General features: G+C 40.8%; 2 protein-coding genes across 5 annotated transcripts in view; one reads left to right on the forward strand and one right to left on the reverse strand.

Annotated features, from left to right (window-relative positions):
- The first annotated feature begins 26 nt into the window (after positions 1 to 26).
- LOC136428172 (uncharacterized) lies at positions 27 to 4,897 on the forward strand. The gene is made up of 3 exons (XM_066417508.1): positions 27 to 239; positions 1,423 to 1,493; positions 3,195 to 4,897. The coding sequence occupies exons 1-3, from the start codon at positions 49 to 51 to the stop codon at positions 3,494 to 3,496; spliced, it is 564 nt and encodes a 187-aa protein (XP_066273605.1). The 5' UTR covers positions 27 to 48; the 3' UTR covers positions 3,497 to 4,897.
- A 12,032-nt stretch (positions 4,898 to 16,929) lies between these two features.
- The window catches only part of LOC136428177 (insulin-like growth factor-binding protein complex acid labile subunit), a 29,087-nt gene continuing 25,918 nt past the window's right edge, over positions 16,930 to 20,098 (reverse strand). For 2 of the 4 annotated variants that reach the window (XM_066417511.1, XM_066417514.1), the window contains exons 5-8: positions 19,795 to 19,961; positions 19,069 to 19,262; positions 18,743 to 18,922; positions 16,930 to 18,546 (exon numbers count right to left, since the gene is read on the reverse strand). In XM_066417511.1, coding sequence (XP_066273608.1) covers positions 18,241 to 18,546; positions 18,743 to 18,922; positions 19,069 to 19,262; positions 19,795 to 19,961 — 847 coding nt within the window. In that variant the 3' untranslated portion in view covers positions 16,930 to 18,240. The remainder of the gene's footprint in view (positions 18,547 to 18,742; positions 18,923 to 19,068; positions 19,263 to 19,794; positions 19,962 to 20,098) is intronic. The other 2 variants (XM_066417513.1, XM_066417512.1) reach the window with 2 other exon arrangements.

The following is a 20,098-nucleotide window of genomic DNA, read 5'->3' on the forward strand; positions in this document are numbered from 1 at the left end:
TTCAAAGTTTAAAGTTGAAACCTAGCAGCTGATTCCGATTCCGTCTACATGAAAATGTCCCAAACTATGGCAACAGCAGACGCAAAGGAGAGTGACGTTTATATGGCGTTTTATCGGTATGACTTTGAGAACGACCAGCGGTTTCAGGACGGGTTTCGCAAGATTTTGTCTGCAGAAAAATCTAATCAGGATGAGGAAATTCTCAGAGCAAAGGTGTTTTACTTCAACAAATTCTACAGGTAATGTCAATGGGCCACCAGGCAGCCAAGTTGGGAATTAAGATACATGTAACCATGATTTAATTATATGGATGACACACCCTGGGAACCCCAAAACTGATGCGAGCGTGCAAATAAATGAAATATAAAAGTTTGGCAAAATGAAAGTTGCCTTCATTATGTAATTTACGTGGTCAGGAAGGATGAACAAAATATACCATACAAGTACAATGTATACCATATAATAGATTCTTCATTTTTGTTCTTTCACATCATTTTCTTCGACTCTGAAATATTTTTTTGGCAATTTATATATGTTTTCTCATTTTGGAGCTGCTAATTGTATGATTAACAGTGTCAGCGAAACCTTTTTTGGGGGGAAACAGATGAAGATTGATGCACGCATGGATGTCATCCATATAATCAAATAAACATGGCCTAACCTCAAAATCAAATAGATAGTGGTAGGACTCTGTTTGATGGAGTTTGTTCATCAAGCAACTGGTATTGCAGTGAGGTCATACTGGGTCAACCATGCACAGTGCAATAGACCAACCTCCTAGATCCCTTATAAAGTCATAATCCCACTTAATGAGGGGATTTACTGGATTAGACTGCACATGGCTAAGTCAAACATGTCTCTAATCAAAGACCTCCCCTCCTAACCATTAAAAGGAGACCTGGTCCCAACCATGCATGCATACATTATGTTTTCACCTTGTGTGTTGTTTGTGAAACTTTTTTTTTTCATCGACAAACTTTAAACATTCATTTAAAGCAGTGTCAACAACGAGACGAAGAAATGTAGACATGATCTATGGGTCTTCAAACCACAGCCTGCATGCTGCTCGTGATAATATTTAATCCAAATAATTTGGTGAATTATGAGTCAGACCCCTGGATAGGTGGATTATCCTCTTGATGAATCTTTATGTACTAACCCCTGCCCTTTATTGCAGGAGCCTTCATAAATTTTCTTGTGCTAAGAGAGTCTCAGGGGACTTGGAGGGATTTAGGGTCATAACAGCTGAGGTTACTAACATTCAGTGATATGTAGGTTTTTTTATCACTGAAATGGGATTGAAAAGTGTGAGTTTACAAAATTGCCAGTTGTGGATTTTCATAAAACTAATAATCTTTATATGTACGTACAACAAAATCACAATAAAATACAATCAACACAACATTGCATTCATGATTCCAGACCAGGTACCGGACACTCATGTATTGATGTTGATGGCTTCAGGACGTGGTTAGACACAATGCAGCCAAAAGGTCAGTATTCCAAAATGGGTCCCGTTTGTTTCATATTTGTTTAAAATAAAATAGACATGAGCTCCATATTTATTTTACCATTCATTTTGTATGGAAAGTCCTGTGCATAATGCTTTGATATGCATGTGTAGAGCTAAGTTCATGGTCAGCATTATGTCAGATACCATGATAATGCATTGTGCATGTATTAACTTGCAAATGTTATGCTCATCAGCCTAAATGTAACGTTCACGTGAAGACTGATTTTACCATTTGTCAACTGCATGGACATTTATCAATATGATCAGAGATGTTTTTATCACTTTGGTAGATTCCATTTTTATATTATGATGGTGGAACATTTAAGTCACCCTCAGGTACATGTACCAAATGTTTGCTTTGTGAACTTTGTTATTTCTTCACCAAAAGTTTGTCTTTGCAACTTAAACAAAACCATCCCTGAATTTCAGATCATTACTAAATGGTTTAGTCATCTGAACTTGAAGATAATCACATTAGATATATTGTATGTAATGATGGCGTGGGTAGGATGATAGACAAAGAGGATAAGTATGTAAATAACTAAAGGTAGTCTTGTTTAAGAACAAGTAACAAGTTCTGACATAGTCCCCAGTGAGTTGAACACCTAGCAATTTATGGTTGTAACCATAATTGCCAACTAGGGGACTTAGAGATGTACATTTTAACTTACATCTACAGACAAAGTTAGAGCCAGAGCATATCACTAGGGAAATTGTAGCTGAGCAAAAATTGGAGCAGCTATCTCTTGACTACCTTCCCTGTCCAGCCTTATTCCTCAATATACATTAGAACACAATGTAGCTGCATCTCTTAAAGGAGTCCTAAACTCCAGAGGGAGGTGTTATTTTCCACTAGATCAATGAATACATTATCAGCCGACTTTTTACAGAATCCCGCTTGTGGTGAATTACACAAGGTGTTTTTTTAAGACAATATGATACGCACTAACCCCGTGCATACCCTACCCATGTATTCCCTATAGGTATACACCCTTCCTTCATTGTCGATATTTTTTGCATAAATGAGGGGGGTTAAGCACAATAAGAAGGCCAGTTGTTAATAAGATATAGAAGAACACATAACGAGACAAGTTTTTCTTATCGCCCCTAAAATTCTTTTTGTAACCTAACTTTTGTCAGGCCTGGTCAGGCACATTGTATTAAGCCATAGGCTGAGGTTGTTTATTTTAATTGATTGGAAGATACAATGTAGGGGGTCACCTTGGGAATTTAGTAGAATGCTGAATGCTTTTTGATGCGCAAGGGACTAGTGGGTACTTTATCGTATACTGTAAAAAGTTTTTATTTCTACTTCCTAAAATTATCTTCTATTGGAAAATTACTTCCCCCTCTGGAGTTTAGGACTCCTTTAAAGACAGGTTTAAAGGTGAAGGTGAAGACACAGATGGAGTTAGAGTCCATTCATGAATGTGTATTTTCTATAGATGTTGCTGCTATTTTATAACTTTTTATAACTTTTTATAATTTTTAGGATAAATTTTATACATTTTACTGCTATTCTATAATTTTTCATAAATCTTCATAGATTTTACTGCAGTAACTATTTTTCCATTGTCCTAGTCTGCTAAGACTGACTGACAGTAGTTACTGCACTAACACGCAAGCTTACCATGTATACGTCCATACATGTATACCATGTAACCCACAGAATTCATTGCAGGTCTGGAGTGCCGACCTCCAGAAGACAGTGGTGAAACCAAACATGACACATCAGATGCTGAAGTGAAGTGTGATAGTGATGATGTACAGACAGAAGCAGGAGCAGGTAATGCTGCAGGTACTGCAGAGTCTTCAGGTCACCCCAGTTATCCAACATCATTTTCCGACATCGTCCATTGTGTTCAAGAAGGGAAGGAGATTCCTGGGATAGAGAAACTAGATGTACAGCCCATTAACTGTGAGCCAACACTATCCACTCAGTCACGTCCACCAAAACCATGGGAGGGAAGAACTTGCACTTGAAAATATCCATTTAATGGATATTGTAATTTGTTTGATAAAAAAGTAACAAAACATCACACACTGTGCTTGAATAGGTCACAGTACAGTTGAAAGACTCATTATGACTGATGCCCTGGTAATTGTTGATTTAATGATGTCACAAGGGGCATAGCAATACATCAGGACTTTCAATTGGTTGGTTTGGATGTAGGGCTGACCTCTCTGCCACCAGACATGGTTCCTCATGTACGCTATTTCTTACTGAACAGCATCAGCCTGACATCAAGTTTTATGTCGCGAAGTTCGGAGACTCCCATACTGACGAAGGGACTTCAGTCAGTCTGTCACCAGACATCTTAAGACATCCTTACAGTACACAGAAAGGTTGCAAATTTTTTTAAAGAGAAGTTACAAGACGCTTTCCAGCTTTAATCTTACAGTGGTCATATGTCACCTAAAGCTGGAGTCTATTTAGCGTCCGTTCCGCGGTTTGCAGATGTTATCGCTGTGCAAATGGACAGGCGGGATATTGAGGGCAACACAATCTTCTGCCCACACATGTAAGCCGTTCTGGAAGATACCGGCCAGATTAAACATAGTAAAGCACTCTGTGGTAATCTAGCCAGGAGATGACGCTGTGAATCAGGATGAATCACATGTAAGATGCTGAGTGCCCACTGATTGATGAAATAAACATACATAAAAAGCTAAGGAAGACAGATGCTCATCTGTGCAGATTAAAGAAGAGTCCTTTTTTAAATCCTAGAATGTGATGGCTCTTCAGAACAGATAGAATTATTTACTAGAAGTTCTTAGTGTACGCTTGCTTTTTCTCATCAATTGCTGGCCTGCAGGTAATTGGGAAAAGCTTAAATACAGTGCAGTAGCCCAAGCACTTGACCTGGTTCAAATCACCCGCCAGGTAATGTCACCCATCAGACCTGTTGCAGCAGCTTGCGAAGGCAGCACAACATTCTGCAGATCACCCATTGATTTTGTTTTCAATTCATGGATCTCGGGTAGATTATGCATACATTACAGAGAAATAGGATCATTTAAGTGATCCATGTTAGATATTTCATTAAGATATCGGCTCCCATGAGTCTGTTTTTTGCAAGAAATATCCCACACAAGAGCCCAGAAGGAAATTATGTTTTCACCTGATATCCTCCGCCTAATCATACCTGGTAATAAACCTAATTATACCTGTACTGGGCTAGGTTGAAACAGGAGCATTGTAAGCTGGGTTTTTTTCATTGATTGATATCTTGTTTGATGCAAAGTTAGTATGAATTTATTTTACCTACTATGTCCGTCTATATGTCGTGAACCATTCATAAATCCCAGGCCTAACGCTGAAAATGATTTATATCTTGTTTGAGAATGAAGAGAACATTATAAGACTTCCTTTGGGTTTTTATTTCGTCCCATGTCTAGGAGCAAGATGGACCTACGGTATAGAGGAGACAGCCTCCTTTTGTTGATTTCATACAATTGGTAAACTACTTTTGTTATCTCCATATTCTTCTTTCCAACGTCCACTTATTTGAAGTAACCTCATTGTGAATTGGCAGACCAGGTGATAGTCCATATGAGCTTTATTTAACCGGGTGGCATGGAAAGCTTTTGCCGATTTGATTATCATTGCCTTACACTGGTATATGAAGCTCACGATTACATGTCACTTAAGTCTTATGTTTAATCTGTGCGATATGTGTGGGGACAACGAAAATCAGATATCATAGATTGTAATGTAACCTTAAAGACGTGACGACCATCTCGCTTCAATTACCAGAGTTAATGTTCTCTCAAGAGGCAATCAAGGAACTTTTTTGTCATTTGTGTCAGAAGGACATGGCAACACAGTACGACCACAATACTTTTTTCTACAGTCAGGTAGACATTTTAAACTTTACTTAACCACGCTTGACATTAGTATTGATCAACGTCAGCACACGGTTGTTCAAATGCCCGGGTATATCATTCTGGATGGAATCTCGATCTTTCTGAACATCGAAAGTAGATGAGTTCCATTTGGAGGTCACCTACACATCGTCATATTAGTTACATCAACGGTCTCACCGACTTAGAATGACACAGAGTAGACGGCTGGATCGGTTGTTATCATGCTGATATCCAACTTTGAGCGCTTCCTTTCAGATGGACATTAAACTTATGAATTTTCTGAGCTGAAAAAGTGGACCAGAAACATTTCTTACATTTTTCCGATGTATTCTCATTTCAACCATGTACACAATTTACTAATGATACGTTTTTGTGTAAGACTTGATTATTCAAAAGAAGTCATCTAAACAATGGTTGGTACTGATTGACATTTCCATTGAAGGGAGTCAGATCAGCTAAACATGTGTCGACATTTGCATGTAGTCATCAATGTTGCACGACTTGTCTTTTGTAGTTTTTACAATACCAGTTATGTCACCTGCATACGCAGTGGAAAAGTTTTTGTGAAAGATTGCGAATCTAAAATTCTCTTCTACAATATCTGGAAACATTTCCTATGTGCATGTGAGAAGTGAGTCACGCCATTTTCTATCGCGTATATTTGTCGCGGAACAGAGACGTCTTTTAGACAGTCAGTCCGCTCTGTTTATTTTATGGCATGCCTCCTTGTTGTTCCATTTCCAAGCCTTGTATGACCTCTTCCATCAGTCGGACGGCGTACTGTAGGAGCTGAATCAGTGGTAGAGGTTTAGAGTGGACGCGATGACTCTGAGCCGGGCCACCGTCTTCGGTCGGCTTGGAGCCGTATGCTGGCCGAACTGCCGGTGCTGCGTCGTCGAAGTTTGCCCATTTCTTCCCAAACCGCAACGGAATGATGTGTTTCAACTTTGCGTTCGTCGACTTGTCGTCCCTCGCAAGTCTGTTGAACAATGCCGCAGTGTCCCCGCCGCCTTCTCCTCGGACATGCGCAATCGTGACAGCGATGCACAGAACAACTAGCACGACGGTCGCGTGCCGAAGCGTGGTACCGGGCAGTTGCATGGTGGAGTTGAAGAGATTAAAACTGACCACAACTGTAACACAGAAGAGAAATACAGACACGAAAGTTAGCCTTTATGCAAAGGAAAATCAGTCATTATGAAACATTGATAAGATAGCCATGTCATATCCCTACACAGGCATCATTGACCCCTGATGCACTTGACAACGCCCTGATGTGGAAACTGAGCTATATGCACCAGTAGAACCAAAAATACGGAGCACAGAAAACTTTCGGTAGCGTCCCTAATTCCACCAATTAATCAATATATGGGGCAGAGCCTGTTCTTAAAATTGCATACAAAGTGGATTGCAAATAGATAAATCCAGAATTTGAACCGAAGTGAAGGTACATAGTTCCAACTAACTGTTGATACAAGTTTAGCCAAATAGGACTTTTTCTAGATGAACAATGAATCTGATCAGCCTGTTGCAGTCTTCATTACCGTATTAGTTCCGACTGTGAAACTAACATGTGCATGGTGAATCTCAGAATGGTTTGGCGCGTAATGAAACATTCACATCAAGGTTGCCGACCGTCCCTATCTGAGGTACGCGTAGATTTCGCCAAAATATACTATATGGTTCAAAATATACAGTACATGTAGGTGATGCTGATCAACTGAAATGTTTTGTCGGAGATCTCCTTATTACCTTTTCACTTTAAAATTCCCTCTCTTAAGAGCTGGTGCATAATGCATAGTGTGTTCGGGCCCTGTCACACTTGTGCGCATGATCAAGTGCGCATGAGTTCCGCAGTAAAATATTTTTGGTTTAAGTAAATTTTGCGGGAAGGAAGTTGTTTTCTACTTTGACCCATCGTTGTGCAGTCTGGTTATCAAACCAAAGAAATTGCTTCTTCGGCTGCAAACTTTACCTAAACCAAAAACATGTTGATACGCAACTCATGCGGGCTTGTATGTACGCACAAGTGTGACAGGGGCTTAACACAAACAGCAGGCGTGTGCGGGCACGATTTGATCTCCGTCTTGTCAGATGTGCCTCCGGACTTTTATGCTCAGCTGTTGAACCCAGCAATTTGATACATAAAAGCGACGGTTACTAATGAATTCTAGGGATCAGCTGTGGGGATCTGCCTAAATCAAGTCGCTTAATTGAGAAGATTAGAAACCAAGGCAGGAAGGCACGATGCAATATTACAATCCGAACATGAAAGGACAAGGACAATCTTGCATTAGACTTCTATTTCTGAGATGGTAAGGTTTGACGTAATTTCGATCAGTATGATGCGTCCTTTCTTTTCGCAACAAGACGTTTACAGCGTTTACAGTTCATCCCAGCAACTGACTCCTGGGCTGAAAATATGAAGATAACCAACAGGTATGATAATGTTTCTAATGTTATTACTAAGTAAGAGTTTGTCTTTTTTGGACACGATATTTGTCAGGTACACACAGCTTTCTCAAACCATGCAAAACAGCCAAATAAACTGAGGTATCTTTTACAAGAATTTCTCTGATACAAGCTATTTGATAGAGATCGCTAGAGCAAGTAAGGACTGGTACTTGTATGACGTTTGCAGGGAAGATGTTAACGTTGCAATCGGACTACCCTTCACTATGCCTTGTTGTGTATACGTACGTACAAGGAGGAGCACATGCACGAGCTACATCGTCATCCGACTACATATAAACTTTCTTACATTTGATACATGTACACTATGATAGATTGCATGGTGCTTTTTTTCATTACAATGTCTAACAACTTTGTCAAAAATCGAGTCTTACTGTCTGAATATTTTGACTCATGTAGAGGAAATCATTCGATTATGGAATCTAAGCAGCTATACTATAACGGCTGAATGTAATCATTCAAAAAGAGGTGCACGGAGAAATGAGCAGCTTGCAGCAAGTAGCTTTGAAGTAACAAAGTATGGAAGAAAAGGCTCCGAGAAAATTGAACCTGCTAGAGATATTGGGTATTATCGCGGAGAAGAGATTTTCCGTGAATGAGAAAGGTCTAGACGTCTAGAATCTCTCTTCTCACAATTCAATCCTCCAGATTACGCCCTACAGTGACGTTACTGCGACGAGAAAACACCCCCCTGGGAAGCCGCTTAAAGATTCACTCTGAGTAAACATGTCAATCTTATGCAGGCTTTTGTTTTCACGGTTTTACAGTCAAAATAAAGGTAAACCCGAACCATGTCTACAGTGCTGAGGTCTCTGTCTGTTCGACATCAGCTAAAGCTGGACTCATTTATAGCTCGTATCTTGCGGATCTGCTAGATGTGTCGGACACTACTGTTCTCTACGCCCTCATGGAATCGCCACGACAGTAGTTTTGGGGGGACTAAAGACAGTTTATCTAAGACCTTCAGAGAGAGGAAGAAGGAAGGAAATTTCGGAAAGTGCATCGCGAAAAGCTTCTCGTCAATGCTTCAAAAGATGCGGTACAAGTTAACAGGCCAACTGCATACATTTCGACTTTTTAGACGGTCTGTATTGTGGGAAAATGTTTACATGCATTGTATGCAATCACGAGATGCAGCTCTGCTCACATCAATCGTATAAGACTGGTTACAGACAGGACAAAAACAACTGAAGGTGCACCTACCGTCGAGTGTGAGTGTTCAGACGAGCTTTCTCCCTCTTCTCTGAACTCCGTCCTCCGCCTGTTATGCCTGTGGCGCGGGCAGATCTGTCTCGATAACTCTCGCTTTTCCTATTTATAACACCCGGCCAAAAAGGCGTAGGCTTGTAATTGACACCTGAAGCCCTACCCCACTGTAGCCGGCCCCTTCCATGACGTCACTCTTGAGAACGTGTGCCGGAAATTGCACATCCATTATCACGGGACTGGAAGGTTCTTTCTCACTGAAGTTTTTTTAAATGAACAGCCCTAGATTGCTCACGTTTGATCTGATGACGTCTACGAAGTCTCTTCATGACTCTTCTTGGGCCATGCAAAAAAAATAACGAAAATTGACCGAGAAGAATTAATAATTTGCCTTAGGTGACGGTCGCCTGTGACGGAAGCTGTAGACCTCCTTTGGCTGGCTTACACATTTCGCAAATTTGTCACCCTGTTTTTTGCCATGATATGCTTTTGTTAATCCACGAGAGGAATCTGGGAGAGACTAACTTCAACTTGAGAGTGTTAGGTTAAGCCGATTAGAAGAAATCCATCAAGGTACGTCACTACTCTCGTGCTGACGTCACCGGCAAAAGCTCCTTTCCTTGTCAACACAGCGGCCAGGTCTGTTTCCATTGGGGATATAAACTTTCCTGACCTTAACTTCGGAGCGTATCAATATTGCATGTCTACAGCTATAATCTTAATAGAATTTGGCTACAAATTCTGTAAATAAACATGTAGACGATTGGGAGGGAAGCTCTTGAGCTTATCCAATCGCACGACATATTAACACTGGGAATAAACGCATGAACAGGCGATAACATATATAATATTCATATTTTCAAAATGAAATCCAGATTTTATGCGAAACAAAGTGGGTCCGCAAGCAAAAACCACTCTAAGTTACACTCTGATGAATAAGAGAACACAAAACGCTTTCGCTGCTGTGTAACTGTCATGATATAAACATTGTCAGCGTCTTGTGGGTATACCGATTTTGCTGACACACTAGGGGAGCATGAGAATAACAAACGCGCGATTTGTTAGCCGTATCGGCTGTTATTAAGTTCTAGTCTGACTCAAAGCGTATTAAGTCTAGAGAACTATCTTGAAAAAACATCTTGAAGTTGTCACATCGAGATAATCGGACTCATATTAATGATCTAATCATCTCCTAAGCCTCATTAACAATGACATTTTGAGTCTCAGCTGGAAATAACCATTACCATATTACATGCAATATGCTTGTTTTACAAACCATCAATAGTGTTACTTGATAACATTCATAACAGCGGAAATTATCTCTGTTCTGATGACTTTCGACACTGGATGACACATTGAACACCTGTATCATCAAATAAACATCTTACTTTTTTATAGTAAGGCAGAAACAAAGTGAGAATTAGAAGACAGCGGCATGGCCATAAATGGTTCCGAGAGCAGAATACGTTTCATAGAGGAGGATATTTTCCCCAGCGTTGCAAATTTTCCGAATAAATGGAAATAGAACCAATGCTTCTATCAATCCAATGCGCGTAACGTTAAATGTTTTCAATGTTTCGAGGATGCTGAGTTCTTGGATGAAGATCCTTTTTTGTTCTAGGAAAGGCCCGTCAAGTTAGCAACTGTAAACTAAACCAGAAGTTGGAGTTGAGGAAACACTTAACGTAACCTAACAACAGTTACAATTTTATGCTGCAAGCGTAGAAAGCGACCACATGTTTCACTATCCTCAATGAAAAAAAATAACGTTCATATACATACAGTACTGACAGACTGTCCAAAATGTGGAGCTCATCTACAATGTATTGTTATCTCATATTAAGTTGTACTTTGAGTTGGGTATTTCCTGGAAATGATCGGTGCGGTGTGTAATGTCTGTACTTCTCAAGTTCTCTCGACTTGGTTTAACCCTTACCTGACCCCAACGTTCGTCACTTCAGATATCAATGTCCATTTAGTAATGCATATAATATTGTTATATCTGTAACAATTATCCTTAACGTCCAAAGAGCCCGACAAAATATGGTAGTTCACCTGCATTAACACGCACTGAAGATTAAAATCGCCTCGTACGGCTCGCAGACATTCCCATTACACGTCAACTTAACACAATTAAGTCGTGTGCATGATGGTATCCATGTGGAGGAAATGTGATTTCTGAGCACATGTGAAATCCAATCCCATGTTGTCGCAGCACATTCTGCGCCCTGTACATGTGAGTAGTAACCGGTAATGGCTGGGATGATGTGAAGTCAGCCAGTGATAGTCGGTTACTCTCACATTGCCAACGCAAAGTGTGCTGCATGTGTGTCTTGATTGTTGGTCATCATGCCGTAAGCTCAAGGTCGAGCTATGCTTTCACTCCTGACAGAGCAGTTACCACGGTACTGCTTGGCACAGAACGAGACATGGTCATTCGCCCCAGTGTGGTCTTGGTTTTGTCATCAACAGGACAATAATCGCACGATCTGAGGACAGTTCTAACCTACACTGAATCCCAGCACCAACCAACAGGTCATCATCACGTACTCATCGGAAGGTTATCTGACCAACAGGGCAATCCTCAGAATCTTGTCCCTAATACTGAATATCGGGAGACAGGGACAATTTTCTCAATATCCAACATTTATTGTTCAATATATTCTTGATATCAAGCTATAACCCGTTAGAGAAGACTGTGAAAGGTCGACTATCCATATGTAGGGTGTGCACTTTGAGAATTAGAGAATCTCCCTGGGGTTGTTGTCCACCTTCCTCATTAGATATTGAATCTCATAGCAATCAACTTAATTGTCTGAATGCCTGGTTAATTGGTTCATTAGGGACCAAACTGCAGGTCTGACTGTAGATTTCTACGATGATGTCTTACCACAATGTTCATATTGATGAAGGGGTGCAGGAAGCGGATGATGTTCATGGTTGCTAGTTCTGCTTCTGTATCAAAGTAGTTGGAGAGACCGTAAGGCGTACGCGTTTTCTTTTTAGCATTCTTTCTCTCTTATCCAATCTCTTTGATACCTATATGACGATCTACGTAACATTTGACTAGTCTCTACCAGACTGTCTACGCAAGCTATAGGGAGAAGAATTGCCAGGAGAGTTTGGCCACCATAGGTTTTCATTTGCAGGCTCAGGGAGGGGAAAATGTTAACCTTCCAGTGGACTGACTCTCTTGGCCATTTATTGAACATTTTTGCCGAATTGTACCATCCGTACCCCCGTAGAAAGGCCTGGTGGATGCTAAAATTGGAACCTCTTGCTCTTTGTGTTCAAACTGAATTTAGAGCAAATTGAGCTTAGAATTCAAAGCTGACGTCGATATTTCCCTTCGAGTTGCAGCAGACGTAAGACCACCAATATCCCTATTTGTCCTTCGGTGGTCGCACTACTCTATCCCTCATCTTACAAATGTACATCTTACACATAATCCCCCGGTTTAAGTATTCACAGTGCACTGAAGACGCATCAGACACACCGGCACCTCGTACCGCGTTATCTCTATGGCCCAGTCACTCCAGGAACATTAGTGGTTTCAAAGATACGAGTTTATTGTGCTTGGATAAGTTTAGTGTAAATGAATAGGGAGAATTGACATGATGCATGGTTGCAGATTTGCGTAGTGTCTGTCATGATATTTCATGTCATACAGAGTATTACACTTTTGTTCCACTGCGCTCAATGTGTATAAAAGGGTAACAAAACTGCCGGGATCCGGAGATGCAGGGAAGATGGATATGTTTTTGTGGCTCGGAAAGGCTCGGATGACCCGTGAACGATTGATATCACCTCATATTTGTACCAGGTTTTTGTGATAACAAAATTGATGATACAGTAAGCACTTTGTATATTGACGCTTATATGTGTCTAGGCTACAGTTGTCCTTGAAATACCATTATGTGTTGGGTCATACAAAAATGCCAATTTTATATCTGCACACACGTTATTAGCCTCTCGCCTTCTATCACAATGTTTTATCGCTATAAACGCACAAGGCTTCCCGCCTGCTAATCTCTAGAATTCATCATCAGGCTCTTACTAAACCTGCCGCTATCTCCGGACCATATGGTACAGGGGCCGCCCGCAATCAGCCGACCAAGTGACCGGCTAATGAGGAAGCGCGAAAGGTGCACTTCAGTTTCAAACCTCGTCAGACAACGCCTACATAATCCGCCATCGCTCGGACATAATGGCTACGTAATCCGAAATGTAATTACACCTTCGTGCTCCGCTGGAGTTATTGTATGTGAACCATACGCCCGCCTAACCTGTCAAGGCTAACTATCACAGCTGTCAGTAAGAACGCTGTGCTATCAAATCTGTTCCGCTATTCTGTATAGTAATAAAATTGGTGGTGAAAGGGAGGAAACACTTGCAGCGAAGAGATTTAAATGACTTTCTGACTAACGGAAGGTGAATTAGAGTGGCATGGTAGGAACATAAGGTCCAAAGTCATATTTTTGTGTGTGCGTGTGTTTATGTGTGTGTGTTTGTGTGTTTGTTTGTGTGTGTGTGTGTGAATGTATGTGTGTGTGTGCGTGTGTGTATGCGTATGTGTGTGTGTGTGTTTGTGTGTGTGTGTTCGTGTGTGTATGTATGTGTGTGTGTGTTTGTGTACGTGTGTGTGTATGTGTGTGCGTCTGTGTATGTGTGTGTGTGTGTGTGTGTTCGTGTGCGTGTGCGTGTGTGTGTGTGTGTGTGTGTGCGTGAAATGGGTAACGTTTGCAATCAATTGGTTACATTGGATCTTATAGTACGTTGCACTTTGTTTATAAGGACTAATTAATCAACAGCAGTAATGGCGGTGACATCTCTGTTGCATCTCTCGTGGATTTGTTTATTATCATATGCTGATTTAGTCAAATGATTTAAACAAAGAACATGTGAGGATAATGCAATTTCTGTTATTCTCTTATCTTTGTTTTCCGTACTATTGCTGATTCATGTTCGTTTGTTCCTTGTTGGTATCATTATTTCCTATCGGCCTCGAAAAGAATGGAAGTTCAACAAGTTGAAGAAAGTAAAGTACTCTTTGCTGGTCTCTAGATAAGGTTCAACCAAGATATTACATATGACTCATATCTGTATTAGATAAAAGATTGAAGTCGACGGGCCGTCAAAGAGGGTTCATGTCAGATTGCGGAGGCAAGTGTTATTGGAAAGGCGTGTTTTAGATGTTTGGTGGGTATTGTGAGTTGAGCTTTAGAGTGGCTACAGTTATCAGACAGAAGAGTCGATCTGTTGGACAGGAGACCAACACCGTATGTGTGTTACGGTGCGTCTGATACGTCTTGGCTAGTACTGGGGTATTCGCTAACCAATTCATCATAACATTCTAGATCTTAAACCATTATCCGGTGTAGCGAAATATCCAACTGCACTGTTTTGTTTATCTAACCGATCCGTGGGAGAAGGGTGACTCTGATATGTCCAAGGAAGTTGCCAGGTACTATAGTTCCTATACTTCATCTTTTTCTGTTGCTCCAACTTTGCTCCAAGAGTTTGATGATCTACTGACAACGTTTGATTCTTCCTCATATTAAAACAATAAATTGAGCAAACATGAGCGAAATTGTGTTAGTTCTTGCTGTCAGCTAATACTCCTACACGGGAAACTTATGTGTAAGAAGGCGTTTTGAAGGGTGTGCGTGGGTCTTGTCTGTAGTGCTTTATGCTTGTTCAGGGTTACTGGTCAAGCAAGTACATGTAGTAAAACCATCAGACGAGACAAGTTTGAGACACCAGGTTTACGTTTCGTTTGTGATACTTACATGTACTACCATGCAAAAGTTCTCCACTTGTTAACAATCTCATCACTGAGTCTTGGATTCGTGTGTAAAACATTGAAAATGCGAGATGTGTACCATGCGTTAGAAAATTGTTTCTAAGGTTGGATATATTCCGCTGTAATCATTTACCTTTTTCAAATTATCTTTTTCAAAGTAATGACATCTATTGCATGTACGCTTTGTTCAAAGCAATAAGACACATACATCAGTGTTTTCGGTAGAATTTTATTACGTCACTGCCACTCATTTCCAGTACAGGTCCGTTGGTCAAGGGCGCAGACCTTGCCGTCCGCGGTGCTTGTGTCAGTGACAGATGTTACTGGCCATTCGGTTCTGAACAGCCTCCATCCAGTGTGTCAGTAGCCTGAGCTGGAGCGATATATCTATATCGATTGATGGTCTTGTTGAGCGGGAAATGGCCTTTGGCATCTTACAGAAACTCATCTTTACGACGTCATCCCGGGCTTCGAGATTGTACAGGGGATCCCGTAAGCGATATCGTGGAGAGCAATGATGTAAATTACAGGCCGTGATAGGCGAAGGAAAGTTCACTGCGCCACAATCCGTATCTACCAGAGCCTGTACTTATACAAACAGCTGTGTGGTTTTCCGAAACTCTACCCTCAGGCTTAACCTTGCCGCGAAGACGTTTTTCAGTGTTTCTAACTAATAGCAGGTAGATGTCACATACATCTTATGATTCAGTGCAGTAAAATTTTTCTCGGCTAATACTGTGTGTGAAGATAGCATTAGATAAAGACTGAGGTTTGACCTTTTGTTTGCTGATCGATGACCTAATTTCTGTTATCGTACTGCCATGATGCTGACAAAGCAAACCGTTTGATAACGGGCGATATGGCAAGAATGACACGCTTTAGTGCGCTAAAGTTGAGAAGATAGATGCTTTCGTGTTAAGAGAGATCAGTCTAAAATGTGTCTTTGGCTTTGATACACGACTGCTATGGATTTAGCAATCTCCCTACACATGAATCCTTCCCCTCCCACCACCATCCTTGATGGTGAAACTGACTTGCATTGTGTTATCGGCATTATGTTATGAATAAATCAGGAGGGGTCGTGTGACAATCCTTTTTCGAGTGATATTTTGAATGACATGACGGATTCCACTGACATAATTTGAGGAAATCTGTATGTTTGTTTCATCGCGATGGGACAGACGGCAACATGAGCATTTGACTCGTGGGATTGTACATGTAGGCCGATTGCCGATTCCTTTTTTTGCACAGTTAGTCGTTTTTATGGGTCAGGGATTATAGATGTAAGTCTGCTCGCTTGTGATTGGCCCTGATTCATACGCCAAATACATGAAGACGATAATGAAGAATGAGAGCTTTTATCTGACTTAAACGCGGCAGAAACTTGATCATTTACGGATGGATTCGGTGGTTCTCAGCAAGGTTTCGTCATATTTTATCCCCTTGTTAACAGGAACGTCTGTGACATATAAAGCATCCTGGATAACAGAGTTATTTGTAAGTGTTTTATTCAAGACCAACATTTTGGTGACCGTATTTATATATAAATACCGTACATTTGGGGCCGAATTGTAACACCGCAGGTACTACCTACATATGTGTATGTGTGAATCTTTACGTTTGGGACCGCATCTGTCAGCAGCAACACCTACATGCGGTGCGTAACAGAAACAGTCATAATTGCCCTGAAGAAGGTGACAGGTGGTCACCGAAACGTTTCCCAATACTGCCAGGGAAAACCTCCTTTTCAAGCCCCCATGCTACATATTCAAGAAGCATGCACTGTGCGAAAGGGGTTGTTTCCGGAGAAATTCTGAGTTGATATATATTCCTAGACATGCTAGATATTCGGACTGTATCCGGATAAGATGTTCAATATTTACTTTATCCAGAAATATCACGAGTCAGGAATTGTTTTGTTGCGTATCCGGACAACTTATGATAAGACTTTCCTATTTCTCAAGATACGCGATATTGACGTTTCTTGCTTCCGAATACATGATACGTTTCACATTTTTGACATATTCAAGGTTAGTATATTCCAGGAATGAATTTTGGACAAATCAGGTGACATTTCGATGTATACGTATATCCCAAAATATGATAACTTTATTGCAAGTTCATGCCCAAAGGTTAATTGCAGACAGACACGTACATGGAGATACATGGAAATCGAAATAGTTATCTAGTCTACTGTGGAAGTTCTATTTTAGCTATCATGGTTGACTATGGTTGGGTTTGACTTCTTTTTTGAAGGCAGTGGAAAATGAAGTGACCCACGTTTTGTTGCTTGATTTTAATAGAAAGGTGGATTTTTTGTAAATTGTTCAAATGGTAAAACTTAGGAGAATTCATGGAAGCTGTTTTATATAATTCATTTCTGTCGGCGTCACATAGAGGACATTGGCAAATAAAAGGTGTTTCATTTTCCACTGCGTTCATTGTACAAAACGTACACATTCTCAGGAATTATTTTGACGCTTGTCCGGACGGATAAAAGTTTCCTGTTTTTCCGAATACGCGTCATGGACGTTTCTTATTTCCGAATTCATGTTCTATCATATCCGAGATAGATATATTACCGGGATCAGTTTTTGGACGAATTCGGAGTTAACAAATTACAGGACATGTTACATATTCTGACCGCTTCCGGGCGAGGTTCTCTATATTGCGTATCCGATTTCGCCCGGTTTGCTTTTGCGTTGTTTATTAATGATGGAAATGTGACAAAATGACAGGAATATGTTGGAAATAATTACAAATTAGTTACAACTGGCTATCTACATGGAGCTGGTATGCTGATTTATTGTGCATATCTATATGTCACTATATGACCGCCTTGGCTGTTATATACTTCTTTGTTTATTCATGGCTAATTCTTGAAAACTATAAGGTGGTCCACGTCAAATATTCTTGGTTAAGGGAATTCCAATGTGCAAACATGGGATTGAATAGATATTACGTTAGTCAATTGAATAGAAATGACAAATTATCTGTGCACAACCATTGCAGTGAATCATAAAGCTAGAGCAATAAATCATTCGTGCAAGGGTAGAAAAACCCAAACTTTTAAATCAAATAAGTACTACATCATCGGCTTTGAATTCAATCCGGAAAACGGTCTTAATTACTTCTCTTTCTGCCTTATTAGCGTGAAATCACATGTTTTCAGAACTCTTCCTTTCTGTTAACCACATTCACTTGTTGATGGCTTTTCTAAATAAGTTACACCAATATCTCGAAAATTACGTTAACATTAGATAACGTATTCATATGTTCGCTAGATGATCAACCTGGGCCATTTGATAGACAAACTTGAATAACCGGTACAAAAGATTGTGCGTTGCCTGCACGCTTTACTGGGTATACAGGCAGATATCTATCCAGATATGTACCGAGAAAGTACGAGGACTATCGCGAAAATCACCATAAAATGGTCGGTTGTGCGGACTCCCACGGCTTGACCAGTCGGACCTGTGGTTACCTTGAGAACAACCCCGGCCTCGGCTGTTCCAAAGGCGTTAACCGCCATGCAGGTGTAGAGACCCGCGTCCCCGGGAGTCACTGCCGCGACGACAAGTGTGCCGTCCGACTGGACGTGTATGTTCGGAAATTCGGAGTCGGACGTGAGAGAGAGACCTCTAGGGGCTGTCCACAGTACTGCAGCGCCTGGACAGGCATTGACCTGTGGTAGATAAACAATCATTCAATGTGAAGGTTAAGAAAAGAAGACGGAATACATACCATGCAACGGAAAACAAAAACAATGTTGTAAGTTTGAACAACATTAGCTGATATTTTATTGACGTTTTAAGAAGTATGAGATTAGATTCAAGGAAACAAGCTTGTATTGTTAATGCCAAGATTATTTGATATTGCACCTTGCATCTCAGAACGGCCTCGTCCCCGGCAGCCACCGAAGACGTGCTTCCTCCTGTGTCTATCCGGGGACTTTCCTCCGTCACACAGCTGCAGTTCAGCCAGTTGGTCGGCACGCGACGCAGGGAATTTTCTGCCAGGGATGGTGGAGACATGCAGTGGAGGTCTGGGATCGCGGATGCCTGCGAATATCAACAAGCTGGTCTATCAACGTTCATAGATATACTTCTTTTCAAGACGATGCTGCTATACAGGGTCTATGGAGGAGTTTCGTACATTTTAGAAAACCAAGCAAATGAGTGGACTTGTAAAACGGTTTTCCTCTCACCTTTGGTGTCTTGAGCCATGCGGAGTAACCCGCTAACTGACAGTCACACACCCATGGGTTACCGTCCAGGTCTAGCGTCTCATAGTCTCCGTAATAGGTCAGGGGTTGGAAGACGGTCTCGGGAAGGTACTGTAGGTAGTTGTTGTTCAGTGTTAGGCGGTTGACATTTGGGGAATTGTTGAAGGCAGCTCCATCTACAGCGAAATAATAAAAAAAAACATTCCTCATCAGCAGACAAACGTCATGATAAATAAACTTTCTAATAAACTAACTAGACATAGTATAATAACTTCATCATCCTTTTCTTATCTTGCTGTTATGCCAAGAAAGATACTTGTAGAGTTTATGTCAAAAAGATACTACTTTGCATTTCAGATGACGGACAACAAAAAATGCTACCTGTATTCGTCCAAGCTACACAAGCGTTTTGACAATAGCCTGAAGCAGTTTTATTGAAGTAGCCAAAACTCCACACTGCTATGGTTAAAGCAACTGGATCATTTGTATTTTGTCCACGGTGGATACTGATTCCTGCGCATATTCATGAATAGTTTATCAATATTGATGGCATGTCATGATCGCCCAATGATTGTGTACATTTTTATCAGTTGATAGGCCGTGACGAATGGTGAAAGTTTTTCTTTTGTGCTTTGGCTGTGTCTCTAGCGCCATGTCCAATGATAGTGTCTTGTACCTACAACTTGCAATATTAATGTACCCACATACCTATGATTCTGAGTTTGGTTTTTTCAAGCTTAACTTCAACAAGTTGAGGTCCAAAGGTGTGCGGCCCAACATACACGATTGGGTTGTAGGACAGATCCAGGCTCCGGAGTGCAGACATGTTTGCAATTGCCAAGGCCTCCACCGGGACTGTTGTCAGCTTGTTGGCGCTGCAATAGGTCCATTTTGATTCTAATACCTCTTTTAACAATTAAGCACATTAACATTAACTTTACACTTCATAAGATGTTAGGCTTTGAAACCAACCTGGGTAGCACAAAATTACACCCCCTCCCTAAACAATGTG

This window comes from Branchiostoma lanceolatum, chromosome 2 (assembly GCF_035083965.1).
Source record: "Branchiostoma lanceolatum isolate klBraLanc5 chromosome 2, klBraLanc5.hap2, whole genome shotgun sequence".
In the NCBI taxonomy this organism is placed as follows: domain Eukaryota; kingdom Metazoa; phylum Chordata; class Leptocardii; order Amphioxiformes; family Branchiostomatidae; genus Branchiostoma; species Branchiostoma lanceolatum.

Bases quoted from the DNA above. Each gene is read 5' to 3' on its own strand.
- LOC136428172 (XM_066417508.1), top strand. From the start codon at position 49: ATGAAAATGTCCCAAACTATGGCAACAGCAGACGCAAAGGAGAGTGAC. The intron at 240-1,422 runs GTAATGTCAATG...TCATGATTCCAG, and splicing joins TACTTCAACAAATTCTACAG to ACCAGGTACCGGACACTCAT. The intron at 1,494-3,194 runs GTCAGTATTCCA...AATTCATTGCAG, and splicing joins AGACACAATGCAGCCAAAAG to GTCTGGAGTGCCGACCTCCA.